This window comes from Alexandromys fortis, unplaced genomic scaffold, assembly GCF_014885135.2.
Source record: "Alexandromys fortis isolate MF-2015 unplaced genomic scaffold, M_Fortis_MF-2015_v1.1 scaffold_154, whole genome shotgun sequence".
Classification (NCBI taxonomy): domain Eukaryota; kingdom Metazoa; phylum Chordata; class Mammalia; order Rodentia; family Cricetidae; genus Alexandromys; species Alexandromys fortis.
The window spans coordinates 2,760,972-2,788,255 of NW_026068040.1; the positions used below are offsets into that span (position 1 = coordinate 2,760,972).

General features: G+C 44.8%; 1 protein-coding gene across 3 annotated transcripts in view; it reads right to left on the minus strand.

Moving 5' to 3' along the window:
- Positions 1-880: 880 nt before the first annotated feature.
- Hmga2 (high mobility group AT-hook 2) overlaps positions 881-27,284 on the minus strand; it is a 112,259-nt gene continuing 85,855 nt past the window's right edge. For 2 of the 3 annotated variants that reach the window (XM_050165515.1, XM_050165516.1), the window contains 2 exons: positions 14,537-14,569; positions 881-2,552 (listed from right to left, as the gene is read on the minus strand). In XM_050165515.1, the coding sequence (XP_050021472.1) occupies positions 2,505-2,552; positions 14,537-14,569 (81 nt within the window). In that variant the 3' untranslated portion in view covers positions 881-2,504. The remainder of the gene's footprint in view (positions 2,553-14,536; positions 14,570-27,284) is intronic. The other variant, XM_050165517.1, reaches the window with a different exon arrangement.

Consider the following 27,284-nt stretch of genomic DNA (forward strand, 5'->3'; position numbering starts at 1 on the left):
ACACGGTTTTGTGTGTTTGTTTCATTTGGCTTCCGTATTGAGAGTCACACTGACACAAGCCTTCATGGGAAACTACTTCCTGGCCCAGTGGATAACACCGTGAGAAAAGTCAGCGCACTTAGGAGGAAAGAAAGGTACAACAATTCTACACAAGAAGCGTTCAAAATAAACCTGCTTGAGACATTTTACAAAACTCACATTGTGTAGCATACATGAAAATATCCGTCAAGCATTATTCTTATAGGCAACTAATCTTCAAAACCTATTTTATCTTCTGATTGCATTAGGCACAAGCAGACCTGTTTGTAGATCACCTACAAAGTTTCAAGTTTCTTTGACGTTGGCTTGATTTATCCATTCATTTTTTTTTGCAAAAGTATGTAAAAAATGTTCTTTTCTATCAAGTGTCTATGTTACAAAAAATAGTTTTGACGAGGGCTAGGGGAAGTTTGAACTATTTCAAACATCGGAGGAAGAGAAAGAATGCTGTTTCTTTTGAAGTTGGAGGTAGGTCCTTGCAAGTCAATTCACCCACTTCTTTTAACATTCTGTTTGAGGTACAGACTGGTAGAGTGATATTTGAACACTACAGACAAATCACGTGTGTACTTGGGTGTGCATGCGCGTGCGTCCGTGTGTGTGTGTGTGTGTGTGTGTGTGTGTGTGAGAGAGAGAGAGAGAGAGAGAGAGAGAGAGAGAAAAGAGATGGGGTAAAGGGAGAGAGACGGAGGGAGAGAGAAACCGCCTATAACTCCAATAGTGGTGGAGAAGGCCTTTAATCCCAGCACTAGGGAGGCAGAGGCAAGCCGACCTCTCTGAATTCAAGGACAAGGGCAGTCTGGTCTACAAATCAAGTTCCAGGACTGTCGGTTACGNAGAGAGAGAGAGAGAGAGAGAGAGAGAGAGAGAGAGAGAGAGAGAAAAGAGAGAGAGAGAGAGAGATACGATGAGGTGTCACTGAGGAAAATTATCCTTAAGAACTAGGAGCGACTTGGGTAAAAAGTGTTTCAAATTAATGTAGCAATCTAGCAGGGAAGCTGCAACAAGCATTTGTAAAATTTTAATTAAAAAAAAAAATCACAGAAACATGCATAGCCACGCTGAGACAGAGGAAGAGTGTGTCTTTGACAAGAGTGACGGGGAACCGTGGGTGATGGAACTGCCTGCTCCCGTCAGTGCTTTTCTGTCTTGGCAGGGCTCGCGCCTAGCAGCGGGTAACAAGTGCAGGACTGCACGGTCACTGTAGCATTCAGAGGTAGTAGTGAGTACTGGGGAATCATTGCATCTCTGGCTAAAAGTGCAGCTTGAATGCAGAGACGGCAGACCGAACCGAGACAATGCGCCTCGGCCGGCCGTCTGTGTCAAAACAAATGGATTACTTGAAGTAACACACAGGCTTCGTTTGAGGTAATGGCACTGCGGTCTTTCACGGAAACTGTACACAAGGAAGAACGAGAGAGAAGAGAGAGGACAGAGAGGCAAGGGAGGGGGAGGGAAAGGTGGAGAGCAAGCGAGAGCTTTTTTTGCTTTTCAAAATTATGGTCCTTTAACTACATAGCAAAAGAAATGTCTATTTGCTCTTCTCACCACATCACTTGGGTGAGTTCATCAGGCACGGTACTTTCTCATTGAATTCCAAAAAAGGGTAACTTTAACTTGTCTAGGAGGCTTCGAGGGTGACACGTGTCCTCCACTGACAAGTGTCGCTTACTGCTAAGTGGCTTTTGGCTGTGTAGTCTCCCTAAGAGGGAAAGAATGCTTGTGGGTGCGTCACTCCCGTTGACTTGTGTGAGCCCATAACCACGGGAGCCGACAGTTATTATTTGTTTACTTCCCTTTTTGAAAAAATGAGCATCACCCACTCTGGTTTGCTAGCTGAATGAAAAGATACACCGGCATTTTATCTTATTTAGAATTAAAAAGTAAAAAAAAAATCATCAAGTAAGTGTCTATAAGATTATACACAAAGGAGGGTAGTATCTAGTTCTTATCTTTGGTGTCCTAAGCGGAAGATTCACTATGATTGGGGTAGGGTGGTATCTTGGGGGACTGCACAAAGTCACATACAATGCTTTTCTTATACGAATGCTCCCAGTCACTAGGGTGACCTGTTAGGGTTTGGATGTCGTGACTGATTAAGCCCAACACAGAGGTTTTTCTCCACCACCCACCCTTGCTTATCAGATCCACAAACTATTAGTAGGTTAAGGAAAGAGAAAACAGTCATTACAAGTTGCATTGTTAAAACTGTGTCCCCCGTGTTTACAGCAGTTTTTCACTAAACCTGGGACTGTGAAGGGGTTACAAAGAAAGTGATTAATATAGTCCTTCTCAAGGTTATGTGATTTCTCCCGCCCCACCCCCACCCCTCGCCCATCCCGCCCCCGCCCCGTCCCGCAGAGAGTGGAAAGACCGCGGCAGTAGAGAGTAAGTGGTCACTGCAGTGTCTTCTCCCTTCGCAAGATCCAACTGATGCTGAGGTAGAAATCGGCTGTTGGCGCCCCCTAATCCTCCTCGGCAGACTCTTGCGAGGATGTCTCTTCAGTTTCCTCCTGCAACACAAGAGGGCAGGTGGGTTAGGCCTTGTTCCAGAACCACACTCACCCCGCGTGCCATCCTTTGCCTCCGCCAGGCAAAGGCTGAGCTTGCTCAGCTAGAGACTGCTGTGACACTCCCCGCCCTGTGTTCCCAGGCTCCTGACCTGCCAGCCTTTGAGGAATCAAGGGGTTGCTTTTTTCCCAGGACTGCCTTTAGTCACTGTTGACTTAAGGCATCATGGTTTTGCTGGTCAGCAAATTCAATTGCTTGCACCCTGGATAATGTGTGATCCCCTAGAAGCCGTACTCACCAAGAAAGAAGAGATTTATCCCCCCCCCCCAACAGCTTGCCAGTTTTTGGTTTTTAAAAATTGGCACAATTAGTCTTAAGAACAATGTTGAGGAAAGTGAGCCCACCCACCAGATACCTGCAGTGGGAGCTGGTTCTTTTTGGTGTTTGCGAGATTCACTTTCACAGACAGGAAAGCCCAGGATGTAGAAAAGCGACATACCCAGGTTCCAAGGCAAGCAAGTAGGGACAGGTTTGGGTCATAACTACAGTTGTGCTGGTTGGTGTAGGGCTTTGCCGAATCGGTGGGAGAGCAAGAGCAGAGGCACTCTGAGTGCACTGCCTCTGAGAGCTATTTCCTAATTCTTCCATTTATTAAAGCCCATTTAGAGACGACGAGCAAAGTTTGACATTACTGCTCAATCTCGATACTAAATCCGTCAACATCAGGCAAACATTTAATGGTGGGCCAGCCAAGCAGGGAAAACCTAATATATATGTTTTTTTTTCAGAGCCTCTCCTCCATATAAATTCAATTCCTTCCCCCCTCCCCCCTCTCTTTTTTTTTTCTTCATTCCGTGTGGCTCTGGAATTTGTTGGGGTTCTGCAAGCTGGTGTGAGCTACAAAGTCCTTTTAACTTTTGCTTACTTAACAAACCTGCACTACCTTTCAGGACATGGGTGGTAAAGCGGAGACAATAAACAGCTCCGATAAAAGTGTCATTAGAGGGGGGTTGATTTTTATCAAACTCTGCTGGTTGTCTCCAAAGGCAGCCTGTGAAAAAGATCTGGGAGAGAGGTAAACATTTACTCCGGCAGCCAATGGAGCCCCTGTGAGAATGGCCAGCTTACAACAGCTTATCCAGCCTTCATACTTTAATAGATTTGGTTTTCCACATGGCTTCCTTTTGTCTGGGTGGCTAACTGACACAATTTATACTTCTCTTCCTCTACCAGGTCACTACAGAATACCACTCAGTAAAACATGCCTGAGAGTCTGTCTGTGCTACAGGACCAAACTTCCATTCATTAGTGTCTGAAACACTTCAGCTGTGAAGGGCTTCCTAAATGTTACCATGTGTGAAGCGGCTTCTTCGCAAAAGTAGCAAACGGTAGGGAGAAGTCGGCTGGGCTAGCTGCTCGTGCCCGCCCTTGAATGCACGCGCACGCGCGCGCGCACACACACACACACAACACACACACACACACAACACACACACACACGGCCATGGAGCTTCCACCCTGTTTTTTTCCTTCCCCACAGCCCACCACTTCCTAGAAGTCAAGAAAAGGTTCAAACCTTCTCTTTCCCCCCCAAAGGCTGAGAGATCTGTAAATCCAGGGAATAACACACATGCAAATGAAAGGATTGCAGCGTAAAGACTTAGAATCACGGCAGCATCGAGTCACGGGAGTTCACACCGGCTTTGTTTAGTCTGCTTTTGGTTTTGTGGGAAATGTGGAACGCATGAAGCTACCTCCCTTCTCCCAGGCCGCCAAACTGAGGGCTTCACATCTTGACAAGGCAACAGGCCACGACCCCGAGGTTCTCTGTGGAGTCCTGGTTAGGAAGGAGGATGTAGCATGATCAAAGTCACGGGCCGATGGGAGAGAGGCGAGCCGGGGATCAGCTGCCCTGTGACCCTGGTTTTTCACTTAATATTTAAATTCCAGAAAGTCACTAAACTGTTTGGCAGACACCCTCTTTGTCCTCTCCAAAGGACTCACTTCTCAGAACATGAGGTGTGGGCTCACGTTAGGTTGTTCCCTTGGAAGAGGCCACAGCATTTTTACTCGACCCTCTCATAGTGAGCAGAACCCCCCACCCCACGTTGAGCTATGGCTTTTCTATTTCTATCAGCTTGAGGATTGGGATGAAAACAGCATTTCTCAGGCCACAAACTTATCGAGACCTTGCACTACATGGGATGTGGACGGTTTTATCGGACATTCCCAGGAGCCTTGTTTGATATGAGCGCCTGGAAATCCTGATAATGAAATCCCTTAGACACAACTCAGCCCCAAACTACGGCCCCTTGTTTCTTTTCCTTAGCCTTTCTTAACATAACACGGGGAGCAGTTTTATTTATGTATCTTTCCTCTGACCTTGAAATTCTTTTACTGGTAACTATCAATTAAGACTGGGAATTTAACGAGGAGGTCAGGGTGGGAAGTCTCACCCCGTTAACTGTGGGGTGGCAATGTGGCTGTCATGTGTTCAGCACGGTGGGCTTCTCAAAGGCTCGGCGGAGAGCTTCTTTCTTGGCACAGCCTCTGCTGGCCTCCCTCCAAAACAAGGCCAAGGCATCAATGGGGGTGACACTGGCAGAGGGTGGCCCTTCCCAACTCCACCGGCTTCTGTTCTCCTCTCTCTGCTGGTCTGTGTGTGGCTGCCCTCCTGCCGAGAGATCCGCTTGGAAAAGCGACCTTGGTCCTACTCTCACTAGGCCTCACCCATGGACCCTGTGCCTCGCAAAGATCAGAACAAGGGAATTCTGGGATAAGCAGCCGTCTCTGAGGTCCCCCAAAGGAAGACTATCACCACCACAGAGAAATTCCCATCAACCCTCGGGCTCAGTTCTCATAGCAGACGTGGCTGTGGGCTGTGGACCACAGCTTGTATCCCAAGATGTGAACGTTAAGGATGGCTTCACACCTGCAACCCATGGCCCAAGGGATTTTAAGGACTGTAACTCCCCATGGCAGCCTTGAAGTACTAAATAGATTAAAATGCTGTGTCTAGGAATAGCACACATCCTATTAGGGGCCGGTTGGTGGGGTAAGACAGTCAAACAGTGGCACTCTGGTCAAAGAAGGATCCCTGTTTAGGATGGTCCTTGGGGATGTAGGTTTGCAGTGACGTGTTTATGGGCAGTTCTTGCTAAAGCCCTTGAATCCTGAACACATGCTGTTTTTCACACAGCTACTTGAGGAAGACAACCAAGGATACACCAAGCTGGCTTAAATATGCGAGTGTTTCCAGCAGCAAACTGATGGGAGGGAGGGAGGGGGTGGAATTTATATATATAATATACATAACTATCTTTTGTTATACATATCAAAAAATTGCACCCACTTTTGCCTTGACTTTTCTCTCCTTCATGTGGAACTCTGTCATTGCTCGGAAAGCTTGCCAATGCAATCCCTACGATATAGTTTGCATACGGTCCTTAGAAGTTGGCTCCACAACACGTTCATACCCTTGGGCGTATGTGAAGGGATTTTAGAAAAGGAGAACAGCATGGTGCCCAAAGCTAATTCTTGGTGGTTAGTGCGAGGATGGCTTGGTATAGGCAAGGATGCGAACTACAAGGAGCTTAGTGAAAAACAGAGCTTGGGTCAGGCGGTGGTGGCGCATACCTTTAATCCCAGCACTCGGGAGGCAGAGGCAGGCGGATCTCTGTGAGTTTGAGGCCAGCCTGGAGCTAGTTCCAGGACAGGCTCCAAAGCTACAGGGAAACCCTGTCTCGAAAAAAAACAAAACCAAAACTTGAGTTCTGAAGGAGCAATAGTGTGTCGTGGAGAGACCTTCTTGCAAACTTGGTGGCGGACGACGTCACGCTGCTTTATGATATTTGTGGTAAGGAGGGCAAAAATCACACGAGTTCACACTGGTGCTAATAAACCTCTGTATGCGTTTTCTTGATTGCAAAGAATTCTGCCCGTGTTTTTGCACACGGTGCGGCAGACCATTTATGCTCTGCCCCCACCCAGCCCACAAAGGGCTGAAGGGCCACACAGTGAAATGACATTTGTAGACACATAAATATTCGAGGCCAGGCTTCCCAGGAGAGATGCAGAGGTTTCTCCTCCTTGGCCTCAAGGAGCAGGCAGCAGCCTTGCCGGTTTTATCTGAAGGACCCACAAGACTATCAAGTCAAGGTTTTCTAACCATTTTTCCCTTCTTCTGCCCTAGAGTTTGACTCAAAATGGCCTGAGACTGTGTGATTTCCTGAAAAGTGATTATTTCCTCCAACTACGAACATTGGGCAGAAGATTTTGAAAAGCCACATGAAGTGAAACATATATATATAAACCATGTAACCTGTTCAGTGAAATGGTGAGCATGCTGGGAGGGGAATATGTCTTTCAAAACAAGACTTACAAAACTGGGCTATGAAGACACCAGTCTTTCTTAGTGCTACATGCATTTAATAATACATTAACTATTAGGTCCACCTTGTGTACGCCACCTTCCACCCAATGAAGCTGTTTTTTGAGTCTTACTAGGATGTTACTAGGCTAATCTTAGAGGTCCCTGACCACAGCCACCAATCGCGGCGCTAAGAGGTTGGGTAATCAACATCACTTTCATTGTGGGAGACCAAAGAGGCCAATACCTATCCTGTTCACTGTATGGTTTTGCGACAAAAGGGTGCCAGGCACGTGAGTAAACATCCTATTGGATGGGCGTGGAGAATGTTGATTATTAACCCAGTCAACTAGTCTGTTTGCTTCTAACCTGTGATTGAATAACAGAGTTTTGAGGGGAAAGAAAAAAAAACTGCTGTTAAATAATTCTCCATTAAGAAAAGAGAAGGCATCGTAGGTTCTCACAAAGCATGTCTTTGTGGCCAGGCACTGAATCTAGGGTGCAGCCCTGCATTCCCCGCTCCCCTTTTATTTCTTGTTTTGAGACAAGGCCTTGCTAAGTTGTACAGACTGGGTCAGTAACCTAAGAAGTGGCAAAGGGTCCACATCTGAAGGAAAGCATCCAGGAAAAACCTCTCACATCGCCCATATTCTCATTTTGATACAAAGTAATTTTAAAATATGGGTTGGGTGAAGTCCGCTTGATGGTTGAGTACAGACTTGTTTATTGGTAACACGGCCAGGAGAAACCCCTTTCCTTCCATTTCTTTGCATAACTTTGACTGGCGCTGTATTTCTTGCTAAGCAACAGAACATTTCCAGAATATTGACAATTGCACCAATATTTTTCATTATCCTGAGCTTTTTCTCTTTCCATTTTTTTAGATTTTTTAAAAAATTTAATTATATTTTATGCATGTGTGTTCTGCATGTCGCCCTTCCTGCGCAAAGAAGGCATCAGGTCCTGTTACAGATGGTTGTGAGCCACCGTGTGGTTGCTGGGAATTGGACTCAGGACCTCTGGAAGAGCAGCCAGTGCTTTTAAGGCCTGTGCCATCTCTCCAGCCCCTCTCCTGTTTGGGCACATGTTCGGATTACTTTGTGAGTGTGTTCATGCATGCATGTTTGCACGCATCTGTGTGTGCGTGCACACTAGAGTGCACAAGTATGCACGTGCATTTGAGGCTAGAGGGTGTTGTCTTGTCGAGGCGGCTGTCCGCTAAGCTGCTCTCCCGCTCCTCTTTGAGGCTGGGATTTCCAGCATGCTGCAATGCCCACTGGGTATTTGCATGAGTTCTGGGGATCTGAGGTCTGGTCCTGACATTTGTGTGGCAAGTATTTAACCACTGAGCTCTGTCTTTGGTCCTCCTCTGAGTTTTGACTTTGAATAATACTAAAAATATCAATAATCATAATAGTATAACAGGTAATTCTCATTCAGCAAACTTTTGAGGATTCAACAGCCCTGTCCTGCCTATAGCCCAGTCTAGTCTGCCACAGATGACTTGCTCAGAAAGACCAGGCTGGAAGGCTCACTTCTATTTATTCTATATTTAATGTGTGCTGGCAAGTGTGGAAGATAATTTAGATACGTGATAAATATTTGGATTTCATCCAGCTTACATCAAAGTGCAAAGGAATGGCCATCTGTGATGCGAACGGGAGGAGCTGACAGCATTGTTCTTCCCTGGATAGGCTGAGTCACACGGCTAAGGAGTCGAGCTTAGAAAAAAAATAAGCCCACAACAATAACAGCAACAAAATTCCAGCAAATGTGTCCAGTCCAGAAACACTGAATTTGTCTCCGTGGAGTTTTGGAAATTGTCCCCATTGAGTGGCGTCCTTTGGCATCTGTCAGAGGCTACCTCACGGTTGTAGCCAATCCCAGACGAGAAGCAGCTGGCCTCCCCCTGCCTACTGTACTGGGGCAGTCAGCTAAGCTCATTGCTCCATCTGGTCAGGGTTAATGATCAGGATGGTTTCTCTGAGCCTCCTCTGCCCTCCGCCTCCCGGGGCTGCTGTGCCCTTGAGCTGACTAAACACCACTCGTTCAACTTTGCTCTCTCTTTTTCCCTTGACCTCTGCCATGCCAGGGGTCAGAGGTGAAGTCAGAAAGTATTTCCTCTACAACAAAACATCGGCGCTCAAGGAAGTCTTTGATGGAAACCTTCGTGTTTGCCACTTGGTACCAAGCATTTATTGGCTCACAAAATGTTTTACCAGCTTGAAGGAATGCAAGCAGGGAAACAAATCAATCAGTCCCCTTTATGGCTTAGGTGGGTAAATCACAGGCTCCCGAGTGAGCCGACTGGTGGCGGTAAGTCTGATTTATGAGGAACCTTTTACTGCGTTTTGGCTAAGGTACCGTGTAAAAGGTGAGCGTCGGAGTGAGAAGGCTCTCTTTTCTCCCTCCGTCCTCCTTCCTTCTTTGTGTGTCTCGACTAGAAGCGCCCAGTAAAAATGCCTTCTTTGAGAAGAATGTGCTGGCTGTAATCCATCAACTTGCTTGTCCCCCCCAAATGAAATCTCTCATTTTGCTCCAAACAATGTTTAGGTTGTCTGCAATATAAACATCCTTAAAACTGCCCTTGAAGTTTCTGTAAAAACATTCAACATTTTGGAAGGGGGAGGGGACCACGTGAAAATGGAGGTTTTTGGAGACTCCATTTTTGGAGATCCCAGCTGCACACCTCACACAGAAGGTGCTCACAGGTAAGAAATCTATGCTGGAGTGGAACGCTTTGTTCCCATTCTTTCCCAAGTCTCCTGATAGGAAATTGAAAAGAGAAGGCTTTTTCCCGTTTTGCTAACTCATGGAGAGCTTACAAATGAACACTGTGTCCTGAATGCTGGGATGTTGTGAGAAATGAACCTAAACAAAAAGCTCGTTTTCCCTTCGATGTGCAAAATGTCCGAATTACATACAAGGGAACACTTCTAATCTCCATTCAGTGTGTTAAAATGGGAACAATAAGACAGAGGAGCCAGTGGAAACTTCCAGAAGGTAGGGTTAAAGACAAAAACTGGAGGGGAAAAGTTCCCTCATGAAATAGGAATAACTCTAAAGAGCCCCTTCACTCTGGAACTAACTTTTGAATGTATATGGTTGAGGGCTTTTTTTTTTTTTTGCCAACAAATTCGCTAATTTCTAGCAATTTCTAATTAGTTAGATCCTCTCTATCCATTGTTTACTTTATTACTTTAAAATACAAAGTAAAATTTCTAGTAAGCCTTGTTCCCTGTAGTCTGGGAACTTAAGGAGAGCTGGTGTGAGCACTGCAGACAACTTCCTCTTCAGAGTCAAGGGGATGAGTTCTTGCCCATAGAACTGCGCAACAGACTTTCGGTTTGCAATTCATGGCACCTGGTGCATTTTCCCAACTCAGCCCCTCCACAGCAGAGCTTGCCTCAAACTTTTATAAACACACATGCTTATAAACACACACACACATATGCTGAGACAGCATCATGCGGAATTTGCCCCCTCAGAGTGACCTTTTGTTGCTTTTTATCCCGGGGAGTTGTAAGCATTCTTTACCACAGGGACTCTCATGACTCTGTATCCACGTGACGGACAAATAATGAAGGCGATTCTGACGACTTTCATCTTAGGATAGGACTTAGCAATTGCTATACAATTTCCCTCAATTTAAAAATCATCTTAAAAAGATGCAGTTGAAATGTTAGGTAAAAGGGGGACCATTTTGAATGAATAAAAACTTAAAGATTTTGAAAACGCAAATCTTGAGATACGGAAACACCTACGAGCCAAAACTAAGCTAGAACATCTTCTCCTCCCCCATACTATGATCTTCTCCTCCTCCCAATACTACGATCATCTCCTCCCCCACACTATGATCTTTTCCTCCCAATACTATGATCATCTCCTCCCCCACACTATGATCTTCTCCTCCCCCACACTATGATTGTCTCATACTTTTCTGAGAAGTAGGGAACGGTCATTGTTATCGGGCTGCTTTTCCCTGATGGATACACAGGACCCAGTTCAGGGATGGAGTTCAGGGATGGCCAGAAGGAAGCACTCTGGTCATATGTATTGCGATCTCTTTACTTTTCAGGTGACACACTTAATTTTGCTAACTGTCAGCGCCTCAAGGCAGGACCTAAATGCCACCCCTCCCAGTGATGAAGAGAGGCTGAGCCTGAGTCAACAGAGACTTCCGTGGGGACAAGCCCTCTCTCTGGGAGGGTATCTGGGAAGAACCAGATGGAAGGGAGTCTTCCGCTACTCGGTAAATTTACATTATCCTCCACGAACCTCCATGCAGTGCCCGTGTTTACATAATTCATCCCTGTGCTGTGAGACAATATAAATTAGGCGGTCCCGTGAGCTGTGCTTCCTTCCCTCTAATTCTGTCTCAGCTCCTTTCCTTTAAAGGAAAAATTTGGAACAAGGTCTGTAAAACAGCCTGACAGATCGGCGATGGCCATGGCTTCTCCTGTGGCTTCTTTCAGATTCCTGACTCGGTGTGTGTGTGTGTGGGGGGGGGGGGGTCCTGCGTGATTTCGCTTTATTATCCTTAGTGTTTTAAAGCTCAATCTATAATCAATTGCAGTCACATTAATGATTTCTACCTGTGATGCATGTGTTTGTGCCTTGCTACTATTGTACACTTATGTCACCTACGACAGCTCCTGTTAGGTCTCCACCTTCCCCTCTGTAACTAGAGTGTTACTAGCAAAATCGTAGGAAGCCATGAAGTTCAGCTCTTAGGGAACCGTTCCCTTACTAACCCCTGGCTTCCTCCTCATTCATCTGTGTCCTCTACAGATCACATAAACACTGACATTTTTGTGGCCATTTGCGCATTAAACAAATGTTCAAACATCTTGCTGTTTTTTCCCCTCCTTTTTCACTGAGTATGTTCATTCTCGGCTGCCCATTAGGCTCACACAGAGAATTCATAGAAAGTACTTAGGCAGCTGGGCGGTGCTGACGCACGCCTTTAACCCCAGCACTCGGGAGGCAGAGGCAGGTGGATCTCTGTGAGTTTGAGGCCAGCCTGGTCTAAAGAGCAAGTTCCAGAACAGCTAGGGTCGTTACACAGAGAAACCCTGTCTCGGGAAATAAAAGGAAAGAAAAGAAAAAAAAAAGTACTTAGGCAAAAGTCTTCAAGTCAGGCGAGCAGGGGCTGGTGGTTGTAGGTGGGTGTTTAGCAACTGGCTCGCTAGGAAAACAAAAGTCAGAATAGAATAGGACTCTTGTATGGATTCCCATGGTGTAAAGACTCATACAGCGGACATGAAGTGAGCGCAGGATTTGAAAGAGACGCTCACATGCGGCTCCGAGTATAGGTGCTTTGCACACCTGTATGGATCTTCTCTAAGCACAGCTGCAGTAGGAGCCTCTGCATCATGCACTTTCCCAGTGCATCGCTTTTGGTTCCGTGTGCCTTCCCTGCGACCCCAGGAGCAGAGCAGGTGGCGATGCTGTCAAATGTGGGAGGTTATTGATCTGCGGACCATGACGCAATGTCGAGCCCGGGGGCTTCCTCTGACTCAGACACACAGCACCTGTTCATTCTCTTTCTCTTGATTTCCTTCCTGATGAAGGACAAGGGGTTAACAGAGCACATTGAGTGTTATTTACATTTTGTTTAGGTAAAGATTGCTTAAGGACACTGACTATTTTTAGCACTTGTCTGTGCCGTGCTGGGCTTTCAGGCTGAGGAATAGCAAAGTGAATATATTGTGTTCTAGCATCGTTTTGCATTTACCAGACTTGTAATACATACAATCATTTTAATTCACTTCCCCCGTATCTTTATGTGCATCTGAAAACTTTAGAATTTTTGTTTGTTTTTCTATGTAGCCCTGGCTGTCCTGGAACTCACTCTGTAGACCAGGCTGGCCTCGAACTCAGAGATCTGCATACCTCTGCATCCTGAGTGCTGGAATCAAAGGCATTGGCCACCACTGCCCAGCAAAAACCTTAGTTTTATCCCAAGCAGTGTTTTTTAGAGGCGCAGACACATGCGGACATTGCCTGCATGGCGTTTTCCTAAGCAAAGCAACATCCTTTTAAGTGAAAGCTCTCTGGGAAAGCCAACTTTTTTTGTGGTTTTCAATTCTGTTTCTGAAGAACTTCATGACCCATGACAAGACTTGATGACTGACTTGACTAGGTCCCACCTGCACGTCCCGAGTATTTATCTGTTCAAGTCCAAACGGGAAGAGAACAGCAGGACCTCTTTTGCTTTGTTTTTGGTGCTGAGAATTGAACATAGGTCCCCACGAATGCCAGCCAAGCCTCTGCCCTCCACCTGAATTATGTCCCTCCCCAGAATATTATATTGCTTAGTTTACAGCTTTGGAAATTGTGATGAATTTGTCAGTTATATTTTCTTCAACAAGGACAAATCTCATGCTTCTCTGCACACACTACTGGTAGCTTGGATAAGAAACTCCAGGCTTGACTAAAGGCAGTGAAGGTAACTTTAATTTAATATCGCTGAGTTATGATTTCTAAGCAAGGCCCGAAAGTTCATTAACGTGAAACATTAGCATGACTTCCAGTTGATCAGCCTCACTGGAGGTGTTTTAGAATGTCAAATAATACAGAACAATTCAGTGATCAACTGTTTTTAGCCATACATTAAGAGTCATCTACGACTCGTAAGTCCTATGTCAAGTCAAAAGACTGTGGACAGTCTGGAGGAAGAGACAAAATGTAAGAATTGGGAAAATGGGATGAACAGATGACTCAGAGGTTAAGAGCACTAACCAGCGCTCCTTCAAAGGTCCTGAGTTGAATTCCCATCAACCACATGGTGGCTCACAAAAATCTATAATAAGATCTGGTGCCCTCTTCTGGCAAGATCTCATTATAGATAATAAATCTCGACATACATAATAAACAAATTAATCTTTCAAAAAAAAAAAAAAAAGAATTGGTATTGGTAAAACAAGCCAGGCATAGAGGTGCACACCTTTAATCCTAATACCTGGGAGGAAATGACCGGTGAGCCTGGTCAACATAGTGAGTTCCAGGCCAACCAGGATTATGTAAAAAGAACTTGTCTCCAAACAAACAAACAAAAATCAAAAACAAATCAACAAACAAAAACAAATAATAATAAGATTAAATTCTTATTTACAGCTCCAACATAGTTTTATTTTGTATGGTACTGTGCCTTTTTCACACTGAAGGTCTTGGTGTTTTGTTGCTTCCGTTTTCACACACACACACACACACACACACACACACACACACACACACACACGGGACCATGACATGTGAGTGGAAGTCAGAGTACAAATTGCAAGCACTGGCTTTATCCTCTACCCTGTGGCCTCTGAGGTGCAAACTTGGACTGTCAGGTTTGGCAGCAATGCCTGCACCAGGTGAATCATCTCACCGGCCCTGTTTGTGGTTTTCAGTCAATACTCCCAGACTATATATATATATCTATATATCTATATCTATATATCTATATATATATATATTCCTGACTCGGAAGGATAAAGCAAATGGTCAAGAGTATTTCTATGCACAAGCAAAATGAGAAAATGCTAACTTAAGGCTTGGAAAACTTTTTTGGGTACATATTTTACTTGTGTTCTTTTGGGAGAAAAATCATAAAAGATCATGTCTTACCTGAGCAGGCTTCTTCTGGACGACTTGCTGTGGCTAAGGAAGAAACAAACAAGAGAAATGTTATATTTTAAAAGGAAACGTACAGGGGGAAAAACTTGAGTATTCAAGCCTTAAATGTGGGTTTGGATCTGCAAAGCAAAGGAGAGAATTCAACATCTGAAAAGTTGATCTAAGTTAAAGAGTGTTTATTCCCAGTCTCCACTGTGAAGGAGGACGCCACAGGCTCTCTAGTGCCCCCACTGGAATAGATTCGCTGTTAAGAGTAACTCAGTTTTCAGTCTGCATGTTATAAAACTTGAAGAGCGGAAAGCCCCAATAGCCTAACATTTTTTTTTCAAAATCTTTTCCAAGACAAAATGTATAAACCACACAATTGCCCATTTAAAGAGGTCAGCTTTACTATACTCAAGAGGTGAACACCACAACCTAATTTCAGAACATTTTCACTTTCCATAAAAGAAACTTTGTACCCAATTGTGGCAACTGCCTGTTATTGTCCACCTCTCTAGTCAACCTCCTAAACTGAATTTACTATCAATCCACCCTCTGTTATATGAATTGGTCTGTTCCAGACATTTCATACTGGAAGAATCATGCAACATGCCTTGCACATCTGCCCTTTCTCATTGGTGAGGATGGTATTGACAATAACCATGGAAATACACTCCGGGTGTGTCTGTGAAGAAGTTTCCAAGAAGGTTTGACTGAAGAGAGAGGACCCACTCGGAAAGGGGCAGCACCATCCCATTGTCTAGGTCCCAGAGGGAGTAAAAAATGAGGAAGGAAGTTGAGCAAATGCACTCATCTCTCTGTGCTTCCGAAGAGAGAAAGGAACGTGATCGGCTGCCTCAGGATCCTGCCCCCGTTGCTTCCCACCACTGTGAACTGTGTGGCTTTGAACTGTAAGCCCAACTCTGCCCCTTCTGTCTTAAATCACCATTGTCAGGCCTCTTGTAACAGAACTGAGAAAATGACTACTATAGTATCAACAGTTAATTGATTTGTTTGGCAAATGTAGACCACATTTTAACTCTCGGATGCGGATTAGTCAGTGTCTATCTGGGCTATTTCCACCTCTTGGCTATTATGAGAAGCTCCTATGAGCATGCATAAACACACTCCAGTGTGGGTATGTTTTATTTATTATGGATAACGTGGAAGTGGTATTGTTGCCCCTCCCCAAGTTGAGCAGCTTCTAGATGGGTTTCCAAAGTGGTTACACAATGGTGTAAACATTAAATGTCAAGTACGTCAGGCCCACCAGTGATGTACTGATTTTTCCGCATATGTGTCAGCACTTATTACTGTCTGTCACTTTTATTCTAGACTTCCAACTGGGTGGAAAGTTAAATACCATTGCTCCTATTTAAATTCTCTATTCACTAATTACACGAAGCAATTTTTATGAGCCTACTAGCCATCCATTTGGCTTTGTAAAGAAATGTGTCTTTAAATGCTTTGCTCATTAAAAAAAACCTGTTATTCATTTTTCTTTCAACATTGAGACCTGTGCTGGCTAGTCTTATGTCAGCATGTCAACTAGACACAGGTTACAGTCATCTGAGAGGAAGAAACCTAACTTTAAAAAAAGGCCTCCCTAAGAGCAGGCCTGTAAGGCATTTTCTTAATTAGTGATTGACGAGGGGAAGCCCCGCCCATTTTGGGTGGGGCCATCCCTGGGCTTGTGGCTTTTGATTCTGTAAGAAAGCAGGCTGAGCAAACCACAAGGAGCAAGCCAGTGAGCAGCACCCTCCATACCCCGCATCAGCTCCTGAATACAGGTTCTTGCCTTGTTTGAGTTCCTGTCCTGACTTCCTTCAGTGATGGACTATGGATGTGGAAGTGGTAAGCCAAATAAACCGTTTCCTTCCCAATTTGCTTTAGGCATGGTGTTTCATCACAGCAATAGAAACCCAACTAAGAGAAGACCCAAGAGTTCTTTGTGCTCTGGATACAATCCTTATCAGATCTACAGTCTGTTTCATGGATTGTTCATTTGTTCCAGACAGGGTTTCTTGGTGTTGCCTTAGCTTTCCTGGAACTCACTTTGTAGACCAGGCTATCATCAAACTCAGAAATCTGCCTGCCTCTGCTTCCCCAGTACTATGATTAAAAGTCACATGCCAGCAGCCCAGCTCAATCTATTCACTTTTGTGATGGTGTCTTATGGAGATTTATTTTCATATTCACACCTATGCATTTCATTGTCTTGGTAGACCAGTACTCCTCTCTTCTCTGAGTGAAACTTCAGAGTGAGATATTCCTGCAGCCTAAATTAATCTTCCATCAAAGTTTCTTCAGTGGTACAAAAGGTATATTTGAAGCCCCACTCCTTTGATAAATCACTTCCTGAGGATATGTTTATGTCTTATTATAAACTCTATTAATTCCATTTACACAATTCCTGAAGTTTGCAAATATAACTGAGCCACCTTGATTCAAAGATGCAAGTGAAAGAAATGAAATTGCTACACGCCTTCAGAAACATAAGAATTGAATTAAACTCCCTATGTACAGAGTACAGAATGTCTGTGTTGTGGGACAATGGTCTTTTATCCTGTCACTTGTATTTTAAATAAACGCTGATTGGCCAGTCGCCAGGCAGGAAATATAGGCGGGGCAACAAGAATTCTGGGAAGAGAAAAGTTTCAGTCTGCAGCCCTTTAGCCCCAAAGAAACACACAGAGGAAGCCAGACACAGAGCAAGGAAGATGTGACTGCCTCGCTGAAAAAGGTACCAAGCCATGTGGCTAACAGAATAGATGAGACGGGACAGAAACCTCAGTCAACATGTCTACAAAGGACTGCTGTTTCCTTGTATATTGAAAATGTTATATAAAGTTTGCACAGTATTTTTTTGTCTTTTTTCTTTGTATCTTTTAGTTGCACAGCATTTTTTAAAAGATGGATGATTTTAAAAAAATTTAAAGACTTAAAAAGGGAGGAAAAAAGATATTGTTACTTACTGAAGAACAAAAAAAGGAAAGGTCTAACCCACGACTTTGAACGGAAGTAGAAATGACATCACCCAACCCCAGATTTTGAGATGATGGCTTTTTGTTTGGTTGTTTTTTTTTTTTTTTTTTTCTTTTTTCTTTTCCCCAGGCAGACTTGAACCCAAGAAGCACAGGACTTCATGCCTCTTAGGATCCAATAGTGTGCACTGAGGGAGTATTCGTTTCCAAAAGGTCACTTCTAAGGAGAAATCACCTTTCTTTTTTCTCATGTCTCCTGCGGCTTACACCTGTGCCCTTTAATTCCCAAGCCCGTTTGAAACCCACACACATTCTCGCAGGCTGCCTGGCTCCTACTCCTCACCAGCCCCCTCCTTTCTTGGCTGAGGAGCTCCATTCACGCGAGTGCTGCACACTGCGTCTCAATGAAACTCTCGGAAAGAGCTGCCAGCTCACCCAATTTTCCATGAATTAGGTCCTGACACTCCAGCGAGGGGAAAGACAATGTCTGAACCTCTGCCAGCCTTGGCTGCCGGCCTAGTTCATGTCACAGAACTTCTCCCAGCCACACTTAGACACAGCCCTCCATGCTTCTCAGGCCACCAAACAAACAGACCCTTGAACGCTTGCTTTCAGTGCTGGTTGCGGTTAAGGTTGCTGGGATGTTTTCCCAGCCTCTGGCACCCGATGGCTCCAGTCTGTGCCCAGAAAGTTTTTGCTGTTGTTGTTGTTTTGTTGTTTTTATTTTTATGAATGGCTTTGGTCTTTAAAAAAAAAAAGCGCAGACCAAATCATAATACTACCGCCATTCATAAAAACAGAAAGGAAGTAGGCTGCCAGCTGGAAAGCTTTCGGGACAACAAACTGCAGGCCTCTTATCTTGCTCGCGGCATCTCTCAGCTCAGAACTAAGTGTTGAGACAGGGAAGCAGGGTTCTTACGGTTCTTGGCAGCAAACACATTTGGCCACTGCCGGCGTCTTCATAAAGACTGGTGATAACTCTCCAGCATGGCTAACATTATGTTTTCATAAATCTTTAAAAAATGCGTACTCTTTTACACATGTGTATCCTACAGAAAGATGAAAACCTTTTATACTTTGCACGCCTGCCCCCTCTTGCCTGGGAAGGCGTGTGCCTTATTGTTTTCATTTTCTCACCAGGAAACTGAGGCATAGGGACGTCAGTCTCTCTAGTTTATTCCAGAAACTGAAACAACCCGAGTCTATCAGTTCTTTTAATCTCATTACTTCCACGAAATGGAGCAATTCAGTCTAGAACCAGTCCGGGAGGAGGTGGAAAAAGAGGCTCACTTTCCTCCGTGTGTCTCTCAGGAGTGTTCCCTCACCCACCCAGGGCAGTCACTACTAGGTCAAGCCCTTCTATGTCAGTCAGCTCTTCTTATACGGATGCCAATAGTCCATAAGGGCCTCTGAGGCTGGGGTGCCTCAACTCGCTTGGTCTTCTCTTTCTAATACAGTGGGAGATCTCTATGAAATGTTTGAAAGGTGTGGATTCCATAATGATTGTTCCCTGGAAGAGACAGCAGCCTCTTCCAAGTCTTCCACTTAAGACAATCCCATCGGTTCCGTGGCTGGCGAAGTGTGTGCACAGGGATTATAGAGTGAGGCCTGGTGTGCAGCCTTCCCACGTATGGAGAACTAGAATTCACCATGAGAGACTATGCCACCTTTCACCAAGCTTGTGTAAACGCCTTCTTTGAACGCCTTGTATGGGTACCTGTGATGTGTATGTTCACTGCACACGCGCAGATGGGAGTACGTGGGGTCTAGATGCCAATGTCTAGGTGTCTTCCTCACTTGCCCTCTGCCTTCATTATTTTACGCATGTCTCTGTTCATGCACACATGTACAGGTGCCGCCACATGTATGTGAGGCCAGAGAACCACTTGTGGGAGTCAGTTGCCTTCTGCCGTGCGGGTTCCACGGAACTCAGACTGTCCATCTTGGTACCAAGTAGCCCTTATCCACAAAGCTGTCTTGCCAGTCCTCCACCTTACTCTCTGAGACCAGACTTTCAGTAAACCCGTAGCTCACTTATTTACAGAAGCTGGCTGGCCAGCCAGTTCCAGGGATCCACCTGCCTCTGCCTCCCAGCGCTGCGAGCTGACACACCTGGCTTTTTCTGCCAGTGCCACAGATCCAAAGTCAGGACCTCATGCTCATTCATCCGTCCACCGCTTTAGTCACTGGGCCAGCGCCCTAGACTCTTATTTAAACTCCTAAAATTCAATTCAGGAAACCGCCTCTCAGAACAAAGCATCACCATCTCCATGACCAGCAACCTCAAGAGACCTGGAAGGAATGTTTGTATTAATATAACAGTAAAGTAAAACTGTGAGATCCCGAAGGCTCTACTGATGGGACGCATTCTCGAGGGGCCTCTCTAACCACAGACCTCAGTACACTGCTCTCCAGGCTGGCTTATGCAGGGCTAACCCAACCTCGACACAAAGCCGTGCACTCCAGCAAATGAACAGCTGCTGACATTCATGTCAGAATCCCATGAATGTGTATGAAAAAGGAAAGGGCATATTTTGGGGATCCTGAGATCTGAGCAGCAATGTGGCAAAATCGTTTGCTTGTTTGTTTTTTGGACACAGGGTCTCACTATATAACTTTGGATGACCTGGAACTTGTTATGTAGACAAGGCTGGTCTTGAACTCAAGAGATCTGCCTGCTTTACCCACCACCCCACCTGGCTAGCTTTTCTATTCACATTGTATTTTTGCTTTAAAGACTGTGCAAAGTATTTTCAATTCAATTTATTTTCCTAGCCGGGCGATGGTGGCACACGCCTTTAATCCCAGCACTTGGGAGGCAGAGAGCCAGGCGGATCTCTGTGAGTTCGAGACCACCCTGGTCTACAAGCGCTAGTTCCAGGACAGGCTCCAAAACCACAGAGAAACCCTGTCTCGGAAAAAAAAAAAACCCACATTAATCAATTTTTTTTCCTATAAGACATTCTTGCATATGGGAGGACATGCTCCCCAGCTACACAGAACAACAGAAAGAAAAACTAAGTGCCTGTAGGTTCCAGGCCCATAGGTTCCTCTTGAGTGGCTATGCTCGTTCTTAGTGCTATCAGAGGACAGAGTATAAATGTCAGAAGCAGTATGCCCTCAACATAGTCGAGACAGATGCTATAGTCCAAGTTCACCAGGTGGAAAGACTCACGTGTATACCACAATGAAAGAAGACATCTACAAGGTAATGGACGTGAAATCAAACACTATCTGAAGAGAGAAATAATTAATGTACAAAGCTGTTGTCACTATTCCAACTTGTGGGTGACATGCTTGAAAGTCAACTTAAGATGCCTATTGTTATTATCCATAAAGCAGTTACATTAAGATGGATTTGGATTTGCATTATACATATATTTATTACACACACACACACCATTCCCATATGCTTGAGAGGAAATAACAGTGTTATTTTCACTACATACGACTTTCACTGAATCTAAAAGCATTATTTCAGGTCTTACATTGAAATGTGAAGTTCTTAATTATTTACTTATTTATTTAGGTTTTGGGGACATGGTCATATAGAGCCCAGAATGGCCTTGGATTTGTTGTGTAGCTGAGGCTGGTTTTGAATTCTTGATCCTCTGACTTCACTATAAGGACTGTCATCATGGGTGTGTACCACGCCACCACACCCAGTTCTGAAATGGCTTTAGAGTTTCACTTGGCTCCCTAAGTATTTCCTAGAAACTATAACATTTAGTCACAGAAACTGAATTTTAAGTTTTAAAAGCTGAATCATGATTTTAGGCATATCCTTTCCTAAAGGATAAGTTTACTGGTAATTTCCTATGTTCTCAAGAACTACAAAGGAATGGTTTATGGGCTGGGAGCCCTGTGATACTTAACTGACCCTCATCTCTTCTGGAGCCCAAATTTAGCACTGTTTTCTTGGCACTGATGTGTGGCTAGCTTCAGCTGCAGAGCAATTTTCCTTGGAGGAAGCTTAATATTCAATCTAAGAAATGTTAGCTATCCCCGAACGAGCTAGCTTAGATCCTGAGACATTTGCACCAGTTGTGGAAATGCGCTCTTCCTCTTCCACATTCTCACAGTTGCAGAGAGGCCCCAGCATCCCGGCTTTTCCCAAGGATGTCTTCCTCTTGGATCTTCCCTCAGAAGTTTCTCTGCGTCTCATGACTCTTTCCTTAAAAATCTGCGAATTACAATGTCTCTATTTCTTTTTTTTTTTTTTAAGAAAAGCTATTTGGATGGCTTTCCAACTTAGTTCTAAATCTAAGAGGAACTTTACATCAACCCCACAACTGTCTGCTTTAGCTTGGCTTCCCGGATAGGTATTTTGTCATCTAACAACCATGAAGCTTTATTTAGGATTGTTGGCATTTTGCAGAACATAGCTCTGAACACTGATTCATGAGCACATCACCAAGCAAAACCAACTTTAATAGATGAGGATGTGACTTCATTTCACATTTCCACCATCCAGACAGGAAGAGAACAAAATGTATTCTAAAGTGACTAACTGCCCATCGTCCAACACGCTTCTCGCAGTGGCCATCTGAAGTAGTGCCATTCAGACTCGCGTGAAGGTCGGATGACCTTCAGACACTCACAAGGTCAGTCATCAGGAATCCCAACTCTAGCCCAGGGTACCTGGTTCACATCTTTTGATCCCCATATCACGTGGTCCCAGAGAGGTAGGTCTTTGGGGTAATCTTTCAGCTTACCCCCATGCTTTTAATTATTTTAAAATGAAAAAAATCAGTGTTTTTGGCAACTATTGTTTGAAACTAAAGAATATATAAGTAAAATATTTCTAAGACGATAGTTTCATGAAGGAAAATGACCAAATGAGAAAATTATATTTTAAAATAACTCTTTTTAAAGATCAGGATTAGAAAGAATGTCTCCAATATATTTTAAGGACAAATCAGCATTAGAAAACTATATTTATAGTAACAGCTTGTCTCAGAAAAGAAGAGTTTTTGTTGTTGTAAATTCAAGTTATTGAGCCAGGCCTTGCGGTATACACTTGCGATCTCGAAATTAAGGAGGCCAAAGCAGGAAGATCATGGGCTTGAGGCTGGTCTACACAGGCTACATAGCCAGTCCCTGGTCTCAATACTAAAAGAAAATAAAACAAAGGTTCAATGTTTCACAAACTAAATAGCATCTTGTTTCTTGTTAGATTTCTGTTGAAAGCAGACATCCCACCTCATCGAATATGACCCTATTACTATCTATATACCTGCCTTACCCCTTTTATTTACCTTTGACTCCCTTCAACCTCTAAAAAATTAAGGCGAGGCTGTGGATGCAAAAGTACCCATGCTGAACACTAGTGAACTACTTCCTTGTTTGGTTTTTATCACTTGCTCTGTGATCTGATTAGAGTACAGATGTGAGCTGTAAAGCTTACGGTGTCTACAGCATAGGAAACACAAGGCAAAGCTTCCACACCGCAGGGCTTCTATTCTCATGCTGTGTATTGTTGTTTGGGACCAAAATGTGAGGACGGATGGAGATGCCTGCCTTCTGTACTGATGTCATGTAGGTTCCCAAACAAGCTCATCCATCTACAGCATCAGACTTTTCTCTTTTCAGCTCCATGGCTTCCTATTCAGGAAATCTGAATTTCTTGCCTTTAATCCCTTGTCCTGCGTGGTCTGTGTACTCACTGGCTGAAGTTCACGTTCCTTTGGAATGTGACCGCCAGTGACACTTAATTTTTACCCATGGTGCATTGCATTGCTACACAGAGGGAGTTATTTAAGAACACCCCATTTCAAGTTTGCTTACACATATAATGCGTATGGATATTTGTATAAAGGTGCAATTACAAGTCAAAGATCCCAACACTGGCCATTTTGTGCCCACACTCAGCAAGCGTTGAGCTCACAGCCGGGAACAACCCAGGCTGCCAGTGCAGATTTTCAATGAGATTCTTCTCAGAGTCTGTCCACCCAGTCGGCCCAGCCCCTGACATACTTTTATCTTCTATGTGGTATACATTTTCAAAATAGCTTTCCAAGTAATATCTAAATCCTCAATGCCCAGAAGAAATCCTGCTCTTTTCCAAAGCAAAAGGGCCAAACCCGTGGCCTGAGATGTTAAAAGCATGTGATAAATAACACTTGGTTATTATTAGTTAGTCCATTCCCTCGGCACTTTGTTACAGAAAGGTAACATACTTATTTACTAGATATGATGCTACCTGCCCGTGTTTCCTAGAAACCAGTACTTGTGAAGAGAACTAGCAAGAATTACACCAACGCACAAGATCCTAGTTAATGATCGAGGATGAGTCTCAAACCAAAAGGACTGAGGACCCGTCAACTCCAACTGACTAGGCAGGATCTAATTTATCAGACGTAACCAGCTCAGTGAAGACACACCTTCCCCGGAGGTGAATCCGGGGTCAGTCATCATCCAGAGCCTGTCTCTTCACCCTGTCAGCTTACATTTTTTTTCTCAGTCTCTCTCCCTCAGAATCACACATCTTAGGGATGATGCTCAGTGAGGAACTGTCCAGCCTAAGGCTGCGACCCTTTCACACAGTTCTCGGGTTGTGGTGACCCCTTCCGACACATAAGAGTATTTTCGTTGCTACTTCAGAACTGTAATTTTGCTACTTTTGTAAATAGTGTTGAGCATAAATGTGTTCAGGTGACCTTAGGTGATCCCTAAAAGGGTCACTGGACCCCCTGAGAGGGGTTGCGACCCACAGGTTGAGAAACACTGAGCCAAAGGAAGGAAAAGCACCCCCTTCTTGCCGAGCAAATTCCCCTGTAAGATAATGGGGTGGGTTCTGGCGAGTCAAGCCACCTCTGAGCCCCGAGAAAGGTGCTCAAAGGACAATAAGAAACAGAGACAGCAAAAATCAGTTTGGTGGCCGATAGGAGCCCCTTCCCAGCTCTGAGATCAGACCACAGGCTTTTTTGTTGTTGTTCGTTGCTTTGTCCTGTCTTTGTGGGCTGCATCCGACAAGGTAGAACAACTTTCTATATACAATGTACAGTCTCAGATTTACAGGTACTATGAGAGGCCTTTCCTGGCCAGTCTCGACCATTCATCTGGAAACTCTGCCCTGAGTTCCTTCATCATCGGCTGAAGAGCCCTTCCCGACAGGACAGCCCGTACGTAAATGTGCCCTGCTGCCTGAACCTGGGCTGTAACTCACTGGTCATGTCCAAAAGGAATTGCGGGGATGATGGGCAGTCAATGAATAACATGAGCTTGGGCCCCACACCCAGGAGTGTCGACTGACATTTAATGAGAGTCAATAGGAGTTCTGCTCAGTTACACATAGGAGCAGAACCCCGGGGTGTGCAGGGCCCCCCTGAGCCGGCAATAACTGTTCTCTTTGTTTTACCCAGCTCTTCCGACTGCCTGTCAGTTCAGCAGGGAGGATCCCAAGCCTATGAACAAGTTGTCTATTGAAATGACATGCTCGCCTCTCTTTCAGATGCCATGGTATTCGAGTCCTTGGCTCTAGATAATACACGCTTTGGTATGTCTGAACTTGCTGCCAGAAATGTGTATGTTCCTCTGATCTTGGAGGGAATGTTACTACCGGTGGCTTTTTTTTATTTTTTATTTTTTTTTTTTTTTTTTTTTTTAAATTTTAATTTATTAAATAAAGGAAGGATGTTTAGAAGGCACTGGCTGTATTATCCTTTCAGGATATGGAAGCTGGTTTGTCTGAGGCAGCTTTTTGGCCTTGGGGTAGGGTGGGGAGTCCCTCCAAAAGAACTCAGTTTAGAGATAACTTCTCGGTGCCCAAGGAGTTCTGCCGGGAAAGGAGCTGCAAGACAGGGCTAGAAAACACAGTTTGGGAGTTAGAAAGAGCAGACTTCAGAGCTGGGACTCACTTTGCACAAGCAGTGTAACTCTTTAGCAATTTAAAAGTCACTTTTCCTCACCTCTGTGTGGATGTCTCACTGGGTGGCTGGGGGTGGCTCCCTCGGAAGTCACCAAGGTGCACAGCTCTGACTGCTGGCGGCAAGAATGTAATAAACACCACTTAATAGCACGGAGGCGGCCAGCCAATGGCGGCAGTTGTAGCAGCAGCAATGGAGGCACCGTCCCTCGTGTTTATGATTTCATTGTTCAATATCAAAGGCCTCGGTAGCACCCTCGGGGGTGATCCCAGGACTCCGCATTGCACAGTTAAAATCCACGTAGTCCTTCCATTTACCAATTTGCCACGTGAGCCTTGTCATTTTTGTGGCCTTTAGGGCATGGTCACTGTTTTGGACAGTGTATTGTGTGCTTTGTTACCCCACACAGGACAACAGCGGTTTCCCTTGTATTGTGTGTAGCAGAGTTCATAGGCTCACAGTTCTCAGGGATGCTATCTAAACTGTAGCCTGGCCATTTGAAGCCTCCCCCAACAATCTTATGGAAAAGGAGGGAAGGAATGGAGCAAAACACACACACACACACACACACACACACACACACACACACACACACACGAGAGAGAGAGAGAGAGAGAGAGAGAGAGAGAGAGAGAGAGTTAGTTCTCACATTCACAACAGTCTCAAGGAATCAATCCATTACAGTAAAACAGCTAACACTGGCTTACAAATGACCTCTGACCCACAGGTCCTGTTTGTAAATGGATCTAGCCACACGAACATTAAAGTGATATTATATGAAGCATTGTATGAGAATTCCGCGAAGCTTTCATAACATTCCGCCATATGACACTGCCTTCTGCAAGGCTGAGCTTCCTCCAAGCCCTCCCTGCTCTCCTACCTGAAAAACTGAAGGGTGGTGGGGGGGCAGTTCTGGGAAAGAGAAGTGGTTCTTTAAAATGTACCATGGTAGTTTTTCTTTAGAATTAACTTTTAAAAAGATTTATTTATTTATTATTATGTGTATAGTGTTCTGCCTACATGTGTCCCTGTAGGCCAGAAGAGAGCACCAGATCACATTACAGATGGTTGTGAGCCACCATGTGGTTGCTGGGAATTGAACTCAGGACCTCTGGAAGAGCAGTCAGTGCTCCTAACCTCTGAACCATTTCTCCAGCCCTAGGAAGAAACTTTTATTAAAATTTGTGGTTGGAGAGATGACTTGGTCATTAAGAGCTCTCAATGCTCCCTGCAGAAGGCCTGGCTTTGGTTCCAAGTACCCACACTGGGCAGCTCACAATTCCTATAATTCCAGTCCCAGGGCACCCAACACCCTCTTCTGACCTGGCTGGGTCACTTTCTACTGGGATTCCTGTAAGGGGAACATCTCCTTCCTCCTCCTACTGGTCCACAATCCCCTAAATTCTTCAGAGAAGGGCCACTTAGTTGTCACGGAGTGGCTGAGTCTGTCTTCTGGAACCTGTGGAACAGCTCAGGCTGGTTCAAAATCCACAAAGAGAGTGTGAGGTACTCGATGTGACAATTTCCAGGCCGTAAGGTAGGAATTTATACATTCCCTGTCCGTCTCTTCACACAAAGATCACTGTCAACTTCTAAACCTCCCGTCATATGAAGAAGGTTACATGGCTGAGAAAAGCTCCCCGGTTATGCTCACTGCTCAGCCAGCGACTGCATGCTGTGGTGGTGGTGGTGGTGGTGGGGGGGGGGTAGATGGGGTCTTAGGGGGGGGGGGGAGGGGAGCCCAGGGTCCTTACTAAGAGGGAGATTCCTGCATTCTCCAGTCATAGCCACAACGTAGTAGATAGTAAAACGCAGGAATGCAAACATGCCAGAGAACTGGGGAATAAAAGGAACCATTCAGGGGCACGAGTTCCAGTAGTGCTTTAATGAGAAGCCAAAACATCA